Below are 12792 nucleotides of genomic sequence, written 5' to 3' on the forward strand. Positions count from 1 at the left end.
GGCTTTCATTAAACATCCCAAGCAGGCAAGATTTCTGTGGGGCTTGCACTTCTCTCTCAGGTTGTGTGGTTTCACAGGTCAACCCACGAAGAGCACTGCATACAGAAGTGGGCAGAGGAAATCAGATCCTTTTCCTGAGCTCCATGCCTTACAAAGGACACAAATTCATCCTAGTCAAGTTCTAAATTGGACATAACACTTGGAAACTGATGGAGGCAATGTTTTAACTGCAAACTTGAAGAAATGGGGGAAACAATTCAAAAAGAGTCAAATCAACCTAGCGCACGCTGTAACAGACAAAACTATGGAAACGGAGCGTGCTAGGCTCAGGTAAGAATAATGCAGGACACTTTCCTGCACTCTTTCCCCAGTGTATTTTTTCTCCTGTGGCCATGGTACAGGAACGGCTGTGGTTGAGGCGCTGCTGTCCTACCCGATTCCAAGCAGGATTTTAGATAATGACAGGAACACAAGCATTCATGTCTACCGTCAGCTTTGCTTAGCAGAAAGAAATATATATATTCCTTTTAGGCTGTCCGTACATTTTAGTAGGATCCAGTTTAAAAAAAAAAAAAAAGTGCAAGAAACAGATTATTTCACTGGGGATGGGAATATGGAGGAGGTCACCATATGCGTAGGATAAATATTCTCCTGCTGCAAACTTCCACCAGTCAGTCACCATCATCTGCTCTGCGGGATAAAAATGTCTCAGATACTGCGCACTCAAACATCGTTAGTGCCCAGCTCATTTACAGTGCTCACTGCAGTCCGGCAGGATCAGCCATGAAGTATAAGGTGATTTCTTGTTCAGCCCATCGCCCTTTTCTTATTTTCTTTTTTTTACCTACTATTGAACCTTCACCTTCTCCCCTTCCCCAATGTTAAAAGTAAAACAAAATCTGAGGAGACAATAATAGTCATGAGAATTGCAAAAGACCCAATCTTACTCTACTCTTAGGGGATTTGTTGGTCGCTCTGCAGAACTTTGACCAGATCTGCTCCAATACTGCTTTTATACTGTCTTCCACTCATTTTGTCACAAAGCATCAAAAAGACATTGCAGACCCACATCTCAACCCAGTGCCAGCAACAGAAAGTCACTCTGACCCGAGGGGAAGAAAAGGAGTGGCTGAAGAAGACCAAGGAGACGAAGAGAGGAGCACAGGGAGGAAAAAAGGCCAAGCAATAGCTGAAAACAAAAATCCCTTTATTTTTGCTCTGCGTAACTTCTTTCTCACACTCAGGTTCCCCCTGCCCCTTCCCAGGTAGTGGGATAAAGTGGCCTGGACTGCTGGGGTGTAGCTACAGCTTTGCATTGCAAATGAGTCCAAAAATGACTTTTCAATTTCTAAAGCTATGGAAAGGAAGGGGCAGGAGGTAAGAGCATCCCTGAGGAAGCAAGGCTTCTCCGGCAGAGCTGCTGCAGCAGCAAAGCTATTAATAAATGTTTGCAATCTTTTAATCGTTCTGCTAAATTGCCATCATGTTCTTGCAAACCCCATAGTGTGTCAGTGCAGCTGCCTCCTCCCGCCTGCCTCCCCGTGTTCGTGCATGTGAGTGAGGGGGAACATCAGGAACATGCTCATATCCGAGGGCTGCTGCAGCATTAGAGGGAAAATGATTTTGACAAGTGACTTTTAAAATCTTCCCTATTCCAGAGTAAGCGGCCCTGTTAGTTACATCTATTACCCACACCTTCACTTGGTTTCCCTTCGCGGCAAATCCTGCCTCCTCAACCCAGACATTGAACTTTTCTGCGTGGAAACATCACGTCTGATCCGCCATGGCTTGGGACCCGCTACCTGGGAGGCCACGTCTCTTGCCATGCCTTTGCCCTGTGGTTGCAGCCAGCAGTCACTGCCTTAAGCAAAGAGACTCCCAGCAACACAACATTTTTGTCCGCTTTACCCAACCCACCAACGAGCTGAAAAGCATCAGGATACAACACAAACATACACTGCTTTTCAGGCTCTTACTGCAGGGTCAGTTGATCAGAATATAAGTGGACTAGAAAGCTCTGATCCTGTTTATGGCAATAGATAACATTTCAGGATGAAAAGGATTAATACTTTTAAATAAATTGTCTGTTTTCCTCTTCATGGGGCTGAAGTGTACCCATTGTTGTCCAAACTAGCATATAACAGACAAAGAAACCTTCCAACGTCATGGTGGAGATCAGCTTAATCCTTTGTCTGTTTCCTCCCCCGGCTCAAACTCTCATCTTTGTCCTAATTATAATAGCATTTGAAATTATCATGGTTTAAAAAAAGACGCCAGCTTATATAATATTCTTATTGCTTATTAATGATTCCAGGAGGGAGAGCCTTGCATTGTGGGAGTTATGCAAAGCAAGGCTGAGCCATACCTTGCCGGGCCCCACCGACTGCTGGTTTGGAAGCCCGATGCACGAGGATTACCGTGTAATAACAGATGTAAAGGCTTTTAGGGAATGACAGGCCCGCCGCACGCACTTGAACGAGGAGACATGACAGGCGTCACATTTCACAGCGATTAGCCTTGGGCACTTTTCAGAGGCAGAAGACTCGAGGCGAAGTGACTTTAACCGCTCTGCAAGTGTGATAATCCCCAAGACGGCGCAGCCTGAAGAGTTTGATTGCTGTTTGGAATGGGAGCTTATGAATAATAATAAAGAAAACATCAGACTGGATATTGGTGACACAGTTACACAGCTCTGACAGCCAGAAAGACAGTCTGCTTGGATATGAAGTCCTTAAGTCCATTACTTAATCTAAAATTACTTGTATCCTGTCCTCCGAATATCATCTCCTGTATAAAGCCGTGATGTGTGAAAGGCTTCCTGAAGAACGGAGCTGGAGATTTAGTATGTGCCTCACATGGAATGTTTGCTGTGTTTGTCACTATGGTATCCTGCTGTCGGAGAATATAGGGTAGAGTAGGAGGGAATGTGAATGGGAGCAGGAGCTCCGGATCCATGTTATAAACTCCTGCAATTTTATTGAAAAACGAGCTTCAACAGAAGGTGACACCATCAGTCGCTGCTACTCACAGACTAGCAAAAGACTAATTAGATTTCTTGCCCCCACGCTTACAGAGAAACACCTGCAGCCAGCAAGTCCCCAAACTAAAAAAAGCTCAGTATGTATAATTTAAGTAAATTAATTAAATTATGTTAAAATGCTTTCGTTAACATCTGGGATCTGAGTCAGATGCCGATAACCTTACAATGCAGATTATATAATAATAAGTGTAGCTGCAATTCTACGCAATAGGTCTGTACATGCATATAGATAGGGAGCAATGCATACCAAAATGCTGAGAGCTGCAATTGGAAGCATGCTCTAGAGGAATCTACCAAGCACTTGAAATCATCCCCTCATGGTTTTGGTTTGTTTATTTAAATCCTACGTCTTCAGAAACACTTCACGATTACTACTTAACTGTCCCTCTGATTGCCATGTACAAAGCTGAGGGAGTTTTAGTCTGGCCATGCAGCTAGGGTGGGGAAAGAGATGGAGCAGGGACGAGTTAAAGAATCGAAAGTGAAGACCGTTCACAAGATGTAGAGAATTTCTCCCACAGGCGCATTTAGCAATAAATAGTGAGGCCATGCAGAGAGTGGTGGACATGCAGAAGTTTTGCTGGGCATACCACGTCTTCTGCTAGCCTTGCTACTCCACCAGCAGCGCCCACCCTGTCACTTACCCTGGGAAGTCCCCAGGTGCCCCTTAGGGTGCCAGGGAAGGGGAGCCAGGCGGTGCAAAACCACTGGCTCCTGTGACACTGCAGGATGCAAATTTCGCTGCCTCTACACACCCTGCGTGGGGACACACACATTTAACTGGCTGTGGCTTAGTTTCGTGACCTGTAAGCACATACCGGTTTTAAGCTACGCAGCCCACGACACCACTCCTTGAAGCATCCCACGTTCTGCCCCCACAATCTTGAACTTTGCTGGCTGGCAGAGCGCTGCCTGGCTCGGCTCTGAGACACCGGCAGCCCTGGGTGCTGACATACAGCAGAGCAGGCACATGCTGAAATGGGGGGAAAAGTGAGCTCCCTCAGGAAAGATGGAAAATGAAACCAGATGCCACCAATGCTGAGAGAAAGAAGAAACTAGATCTGATCCTTTAGATGACTTGATGGAAGCTGCTCATGTTCAGAGGTGGTAGGACCAAATTCAGCTCTAATTAAGTCGCTACTGTTACAGCAGGATAAACATGATCTTTTAAGCATCACAGGTATGAAACAGGGACAGAAAAGGTCGCGTAACAACAACTGCTTGGGTTCCAGCACGTGCACTGTGGAATTTTACTGAGGTGGCCTGAGGGACGTGCCCTCGGTCAGTTGTCCCCAGCTCATCTTCACGGCATCAGGCGCTCCAAGAAGGCTGCTACGTGCACCACCAGGAGCTTGGGACCAACCAGCAGCAGGCAGAAGTCATCTCAAGAGCCAGCTCAAACTCCCATGCCCTCAGGGCAGCTGGTGGAATCAGCCTAGCAAATGCAGCAAGGTATTTTTTTAGTTTGTTTCTGTCTTCACAGTGTGCATAGTTAGGAAAAGCGACAAATATTTACAGCCTCTAACTCAGGTGCAAACTCATCTTTTAAAAATAAGATAAGATAAAAACAAAAAGCCCCAGCAAGCTTCCCAAAATAGGTCAGATGCTTCTGGTGCCTTTTGTCTTCTGCAGTCTAGAGCAGCCGTGGCCTCCAGAGACCTGTTTGCACTCACTGGTCTCTGCGAGCAGCCCCACTCAGCACAGCAGAAATAAAAGAGTCGCTGCTGATTCTCCCCCACCCAAAGCTGCACTCGTGCGCTGCGCCTCGCTCTGCTTCCGAGGGGCTTCCGCTGGCTGTGCCGGGCAGTGGGATGCTGCAGCTAAACGTGGATGGCGGCTAGAACAGACGGGTGGGGAGGGCGCTGTCAGGCTGGGTCAGGCAAAGAACTCAGATCCGTGCGCCCCAAGCAGTCAGTGACTGGCACGCTCTTTGCTCCGAGCTGACACCAGTCCACGCCGAGACCCTGAAGCTCCCCAGCCCTGCCCCTCTGAGCAGCTCCCCGCAGCTCCTCTCCTCCGTCACACGCTGCTGCTGCCCTGCTGGAGCCACGCAGCGGCCATGGGTTATGCAAGGCTGCTCCAGGAGGCCTGTCCTCACACTCAGCACCGCTGCTGCTGAGCGATGGGCGTGCAGGGAAGTGTTTTCCTTCGTCTCCCTCATTACGGAGACAAGTGCTCTGCGGCAGACATCTCTGCTCCTATGCTGCTCGAGGCTGCTGGAGCTGAACATAAAGCCACGCACAGAAAAGGGTTGTTCAGTACACGGCGACAGAAGCAGATGCATCTCACTGCAAAAAAGGGCCACGGCTTGACCTGCACAGAGGAAATGAGGGGAAAGAAAAAGCAGAGCGCAAAGACCTGTTCTGTCCTTGGAAAAATCGTAATTCTTCTTTCTCACCTTAACTCTAATATCTGAACATGGTCTCCACTTTTGGCAGGCACCTCTGCCTTCTTGCTGCCCCACAGATGAAGCGCTGCTTCCTAAAGAGGTGTAGGCTTTTGTTTGCTTTTCTCCTAAAGCTTCCTTCCCAGACAGGTAAGCTGAGGGGCGTTTGTTCCTGGAAGCTTCCCGAGGAAAAGTCTCGCGGCATCAACAATGACAACCTGCCTCGCAGATTGCATCTTCCGCTGAAGCACCATTCAGCACGGAACAAGACAACGCGCCCTGCCTCGCTTGCATGCTCCAAGACCTGTTATAGCTGAAAACACTGCTCTCAAGCGCAGGCTGAGAAAACCCTCTGAGGCCATTCGTAGGCTTAGAGCAGCCTTTGCTATACCTTCTGGGATGGCATACTCCTCCCTATAGGTGGCAAGAAGCTCAAATCCCGCTAATGCTATTGGGCTCTCTGTGAAGGAGCAATTTTTCAATTACTCCTAATTAAGAGCAATTACCCTTTATCTTCAGAGACCAGAACAAAGAATAATTAATCCATCTTAACATCCCCGCTAAGGAGGCATTAAGTATGGGTTGGGTTTTTTTCCACACCGCAGATCACACAGCAACTTAGGTGGCTCACTCAGCGCTCCCTAATGCAGAAAGGGAAGGGAGAAGAGAATCCCAAACTATCGGAACAAATATTCTAGGTTTCGCCTTAACGAGTTCGGAAGCAGCTGTTTGCTTCTTGCAGCAACCTGCTGCACACGAGGAGCGTGCTGCCTACAGATTTCACAGATAGAAGCAGTTTTACTCTGTTTGATAATCAACAACATTCAAGTAAGCTTTTTACTGATGTTTAATGCGTATCTGCCAGTAAAGTATTTGCAATTATTCCCATTGCAGAGCTTGAGAAAACGAAGCTCAGAAGTTTAGGGCCAGCTTCTCAGCGCACGCGGTCACTATTAACCTGAACAGAATTTTCCTGCTCTTGGCTATTCAAAAAAAAAAAAAGTGAATTTAATAGTTTGACCTTCCTAAAGGAAGTAGTCTAAGATCACGCTGCAAGCTGCTGAAATATGCAGAAATAGAATTTGCTTCAAACCGCAAACTCATGGCTTTGCAAGACCAGGGTACCCAGGCCCCAGCAATTCGGAGCTGCCCTCAGCTCTGCCCTGAGCACGAGGAAGCACAGGGGAAAGTGCTCTCAGGACAGTTCTGGAAGAAGAAAAAAGAAAAAAAAGAATCACAATAACACATCCTACTTCAGCTAAGGAAGGTTCTAATGCTTAACACATAAGAAAGGTTATAATTAGTGATTATGTGTTAAGATAATAAAAAAGGATAGATTTTATTCTAAAGTATATTGATCTGAGGGCTCCTGAGCTAAAAAAGGGGGGCGTAGAGAGGTGCAGAAAATGAGGGAGTGGGAAGGAAGGGACCAAAGGGAGAGGGAGGGCGTCCCCTGCGTTAACTGAAAGCATCTGCGTGAAAGGCTCCAGGCCAACGTGCTTGGAGACCGCACTCTTCTGTCTCGGTGACCTTGTGGAGACAAACTGAACAAAAAGCTTCGGGCGACATCGGACAGAGAATTTAAGAAGCAGTTTTAATTTTAGCCAGATTGTTGTGGATGTGCAGCTGCGGGGTTATCTGGGGACGCAGTGTGCACCCAGTGGAACAAACCATAGCTGTCACTCTGGTGCCACACCTGATGGCAAATTTAGTTCAGTGCTTCCAGGGGGAAGCAAAATCATGGCTTGGGCTATTCGAGGAAGATCAAATTGTGCTATCACAAGGATGGAGAAGCAACGCAGCCTAATTTTACCCCAGAATGTAATTACTTGGCTGAATCATGCGCAAGCAACATACAGGACTGATGCTCCAACACAATATGCTCTAATATGCTGGTTCCCTCTACTCACACGATGCCCTTGCTCCAAATCTCCAGTCTGACAGCTACTTACTCTGAACAATTTGCGTAATCCCTTTGTACCTCAGTTTATTCATTTACAAAATGCAAACCTCCTGCCTAAAAAGAGTGCAAAGATTCAGTAACCGATCTCTGTCTTTTCACTGAACACATTTGCTGGCAATTTTAATTATAGAAAATACTTAGAAATTCTAAGAGCTGGCTGCATACAACAGAAGGTGTGCATTAATCACCATGTTTATAGCAGCTTATTAGCACAATTAATTGTACACAATACAAATGTGATCTAACCCATAATCTGGAGATTACAAATGCTGTGTAAATCCAAGATGAAGGCGTAGATCTTCAAGTAAAATGTCAAGTCATGAATGAAAATGGTAATAACAACCAGGCCTGTTTGGGAACAACCCCTCCACGTGCATACTACCGCACATGACAGAGGTGAGCTTGGAAAATGACCTCAGCATCCCTCCTGTACCCCCCAGCATCCAGCCTAAAAGCATAAGGATTTGTTTGAGCACCTTCCTTGAGGCGTGGGCTGCTGGGCACCGAGCTGCAGGGACACGGCAGGCCGCACAGCCCAGCACTCAAAGGCCAGCCCCGTGGGAGTGGACAGGCGCAGCGCCTCCGGAGCGGAGCCACCCCAGAGGCCAGAGCTCCATTCCCGCAGCAGATGTAACCGCACCCATTTTCCAGCCCCACTCCGCATCTCAGGCCAGCCAAGGAAGGGCTGGTGGGCTCAAAACCCACTCGACTATTTCTGACGGGTTTTTAGGGCATTTGGCTGCTCAGAGCAGCTCTCAGTCCCGGCGAGGCGTTTAGCTTCCTCACGCTACGCCGAGAGAGAATTAGGCTTCTGTTACCAAAACTCACCTTCCGAATATGCATCCGCTGCTCGAGGCCGGCTCTGCGACAGCCCATGAAGCTGCTGTGATCTGGGTACTGGGGGTTCAGCAGGGGATTTGCCTCAGCCCCTCCGGGTGGTCACTTATCTAAAGCAACGTTCGCTGGAGGGGCAGCTGGATACAGAACACCCCAACCAGCGGGCTCACACACCTGCTCTTGCTTGACACAGTGACTGTAACTGTTCCATTACTTAGTGTAAGGGTGTGTGGACAGAACGCACAGTCAGCCCAGAGTCTCTTTCTCAGCTGTTCATCTCTGCCCAGGGCCAGATTCGAGACAGGCAGTCTTAGAACAGCTACGGGGTACGGAGGGAAGGAAGTCTCACTGGTGAATCTTTGAGGCCTCTGAAGTAGCTGAGCAGTGAAGGCAACATACGACCCACACAGCTCCAAAACATACTTTGTCCTGCTCTTCACAACACATCAATACCAGCCATTTACAGCATTTACTCTATTATTCTTGAAATAAAATCAATATGCAGACCAAGGCCAGAGAAATTCAGCCCAGGAGTTTAGCAAATTCTCCACGTTGTCGGACAATCATTGATGAAACGATTATTCTTTATGCACTGATAAAGCATCTTCTATACAAAGCTCTCAAATTGCTTTATAAATCGTCTCTAATGCATATAGAGAGTGCAACGTTATTTCCCCCTGTCCTGGTACACTCTGTCCTTCATAGTTCCTATTTCATAAGCTGTTCCAAGGCCATATTGCCTCTCCAGGTCTGCAGGAGAGACATCCATCCTCCCTCTTGGCAGGTGTCTTGACCCACTCTTTAATTCAAATTGCATTTTCTGAATTTTTCTCTGTCAGATCTTTTCTTAGGAGACAGTTCTTTTCCACCTTGACTGTATAACTCACCGCCACTTGTGACAGTCTCTTGAATCACTGACACAAATCGATACAGCAAATCTTGCAGAGGATGGGGCGAGGAGGTAAGAAAACAAATGTGAAGGTGTTGCAACCTTTTAAGTCCTGTGCTGTCAGCTCAGCACACTGCAAAGCCTGACTGGAGTCACACAGCTGGTGCTAACACGAGCGCTGACTGTACAGGGAGCCGTGGAGGCTCAGGGCTGCTCTGTGCATCATCCAAACCAACGACAGGGAACTAAAGGCAACGTCCTACATGAAACGAGGCAGGGCAGGGTTCTCTCACAACACTGCTCTCTCTTTGCGCTGTGTCTCCCCTAATCAGCTTTCTGGACCGAAAACCGAGGCTTTCGCTGTCCATAGCGCCGAGCCAGGAGCACGCACAGTGCACACGTCCTATTGGATTACAGGGCAGAGTGCACTCACATGGGCTGCCTGTCAGGGACCCAGCTGCACCTCTGCAAAAGGAGGGAAACGAGGGAGGGCACGATGAACCCCGTCAGAGGGCAGGAAGCGGAACGCCGCCAGACCACGGAGGTAACAGCCACGCTGGGAGGCTCGCCCAGGGCCTCACTCCTCAGAGGAAACACGGCCACGTTCACAGGCTCTTGTCTTCGGTATCACTCAAAAGTGTGAGAATAGCTTATCACCAAGGAGCTCGCTGCACTGACGAGTGGAACAGCTGATGGTTAGATCCCTGTCACGGATATTAAAGCACAAAGCAACATGGCAAAAATCCATCCAGCGCAGTCTCTCCCAAGAAAATGCTTCTACGCACATCAGCACCAGAAGCTGACAGATCTCCCAGTCCCTTTCTTCACAGTCTCACCAGAAAAGGTCTCTTTTTACACAGCCCGTACTGGACTTTGTGCTTCTTTCTCTTGAGGCAACTCGTACTCTGCAGTTCTCAGGAAAACATGACTGAAAGCGTGAGCACAGGCGAAGGAGAGAGATGACAGACAGAGATGCAGCGGGCATCCGTTTCAGAGGGCAGAAGTTTATCACCCAGGACAGGATTTCCACCGGCTTTATCACCGTGTTCTTTGTCTAGAATTAAGGCCCTTAGAGGAGATGTTTCCACTCTGAATTAGCAATGAGGCCGCGCTCGCAGCCCTGCCACGGCTCCTCGGTGCTCAGCAGGTGCAGGCAGCACGACACAGGGCGCACCCCAGCCTCACAGGTCTCCACAGCCAGAGCCTAAGGAGCTCAGTACCGTGAGGTGTTAACGCTGGAACTTATAAGAATATTAATGCTGGAGCTTGTATTAGTACTGGAGCTTAATTCTGTGAGGCAGCAAGGGACAGGAGCCCTCATAGGAGGGCTGGGCTCGTTAATGAGGTAAAAAAGCACCAGCCCGGGGGGACAGAAGGGACACAGCCCAGAGAGCTGAGCCTGCTTTATAAAAATTAGCTAATTAGCCCTCAGCAGGCTCAGCGGGCCGCCCCGCCCTGTGCCCCCCGCCCTGTGCCCCCCGCCGCCCCCTCACAGCCCCCTCACAGCCCCGGGCACCGCGCGCCTCGCGCGCCCCCGCGCGGGGGTTGCCGGGAAGGCGGCGGGGTCGCCCCGAGGGGGGGAACGGCACACAACGCGCGTGCGCGCAGCCAGCACCTGGAGGAAAGGGCAGGGCCGCGTGGAGGCGTCAGGACGGGAAGTCCTTCCTCTATCCCCGCCTCCGCGCGGCGACGATTGGTTGCGGCGCGCGGAGGCGCTTCTCCCATTGGCTGGGCGCTTCGTCAGTCCGGCGGCGGCATGGTTCGCTTCAAGAACAGGTGAGCGGCGCGGTGCCGGCTTCGGGCCCGGCCGGGCCCCCGGTGACACCCCCCCCCCCCGCAGGTACGTGCTGTGCGAGGTGGTGGCCGAGGAGCCGCGGGGCCGGCACTGCATCGAGGACCGCGCCGTGGGCATCGCCGTCAGGGACGCCATCGCGAGGGCCTACGGGGACTACGGGCTGGCCTGCTGCTCCGTGTCCTTCACAGGTGGCGGCGGGGCGGGAGGGACCCCCGGGAGGGAAGGGAAGGGACCCCCCCGGGAAAAATGGACCCCCCCGGGAAGGGACAGGGACCCTCGGGAAGAAAGGGGGAGCCCCAGGAGGGAAGGGACCCCCTGGAAAGGAAGGGAAGGACCCCCCAGGAAGAAAGGGGAACCCTCCCTGGGAAGGGGGACCCCCCCTGGGAAGAATCCCCCCCGGGAAAGAAAGGGATCCCCTCAGGAAGGCCCCCCAGGAAGAAGGGGCGACCCCCGGGAGGGAGGAGCCCCCCGGGAAGGAAGGGGACACCCCCCCCCGGGCAGGCCCCCCCAGAGGGGCCGGGGGTCGGTGCCGGCGCCGAGCGGTGCCGCGTCCCGCAGTGAAGTACCTGAACGCCTACACGGGCACCGTGCTGCTGCGCTGCCGCAAGGACTTCCACCGGCTGCTGTGCTCGGCGCTGCCGCTCGTCAGGCAGCTGGAGAGCCGCGGGCTGCGCTGCCCCTGCTTCCTCAGCACCCTGCACGTCGGAGGTGAGCCCCGGAGCGCGGCGGGCGCTGTGCTTCGTCACAAGTGGCCCTAGATAAGGGGCAGCAGCCCCCTGTGCTCAGACCCTCGGTAATGCTGCAGGAGTCTTTGTTACAGCGAGCAACCAGAGCAGTACATACTGCGTTACGTTAATTTTAAAAAAAAATTTTTCAAAGTATAGCATCATCCCTGTCCTGAAAATTAACCGCTAGGGACAAAGAAGTGGCACTGCTTCTTAGAAATTATTGTTATCATCACATCATTGGGGACGCACAGTCTAGACACGCTTCTTATCACTTGCATTAATAAAGCTGGTACCCAGGGTATTTATTGTGTGATACAAAGATCTTCATGCTTTATATGATAACGCTTGATTTCATGGTTTCAAAAACTGTTACATATCGTTCTTGTGACTCCTATAGGTACCATAAGGTCATGTCAGAAGTTTCTAATCCAGCATAACAGAAGACAGCTGCTGACGTTGTTGCAAAACTGTACAAATGAAGGTGAGTTCCTCCAGCCGCTTTCCTGAAGAGCAGCCTGAATTGCTGGAGCTCTTGTAGGATGCGCAGGGCTCCTTCCAGCTCCTGGAACTGAGAAATGTGCCTTTCTTTACAAGTTGAGGACATCCAGCACGTGTGAAGAGATCGAGTAATGACCCTCTGTTGCCCTCTTTTTTGCAGAGGAAAGACAGCGCATCCGGCAGTCGGTGTTGAGCTGTTCCCTTACAGAAAGGCAATCTCAAAGTGGAGATGAGGAAGAGGAGGATGACACAGAGACAGACTGAATATTACTTGTCACTATTCACCTCTATTCTGTACTGGTGTAATCAAAGTGATACCAATCATTTTCTGTAGTAAGTAAAGCAAGGGCTGGGAAGAGCACCTGTCCACATTTAGACTTCCTTTCCCCATTCCAGGTGTTCTTGAATAATAAAATGTTTTGTTTTCTTAAATTGTGTTATACTTAAGTGGGTTACTTGTCTGTTTTACTCCAGGAATCAAAACCTTGCACACTCCTAAAGACCACAGTAGCTCAACGTGATCTTCATGCTGAGGTAGAAGCGAGCTTTAGGCAGTTGGCACAGACAAGGAATGAAGTTTTTCTCCTTCAATACAGAGAGAGCATTAACATCTTTTAGTTTTGGACCTTATCTTCAAGTGCACCTGTTATTTGTAG

The 12792-nt window shown here is 49.9% G+C and overlaps 1 protein-coding gene and 1 long non-coding RNA gene across 2 annotated transcripts; one reads left to right on the forward strand and one right to left on the reverse strand.

Moving 5' to 3' along the window:
• Window positions 1-2231: 2231 nt before the first annotated feature.
• Window positions 2232-10619, reverse strand: LOC310883323. Its single transcript, XR_014573472.1, has 2 exons — window positions 8218-10619; window positions 2232-6632 (listed from the first exon to the last, which is right to left on the reverse strand). It is a non-coding gene; the product is annotated as an uncharacterized lncRNA (long non-coding RNA).
• Window positions 10620-10739: 120 nt separating this feature from the next.
• Window positions 10740-12568, forward strand: POP5 (POP5 homolog, ribonuclease P/MRP subunit). The gene is made up of 5 exons (XM_083803405.1): window positions 10740-10891; window positions 10956-11098; window positions 11469-11618; window positions 12036-12119; window positions 12297-12568. The coding sequence occupies exons 1-5, from the start codon at window positions 10872-10874 to the stop codon at window positions 12398-12400; spliced, it is 501 nt and encodes a 166-aa protein (XP_083659531.1). The 5' UTR covers window positions 10740-10871; the 3' UTR covers window positions 12401-12568.
• Window positions 12569-12792: the final 224 nt, after the last annotated feature.

Source organism: Anser anser, assembly GCF_964211835.1.
Source record: "Anser anser genome assembly, chromosome: 18".
Classification (NCBI taxonomy): Eukaryota; Metazoa; Chordata; class Aves; order Anseriformes; family Anatidae; genus Anser; species Anser anser.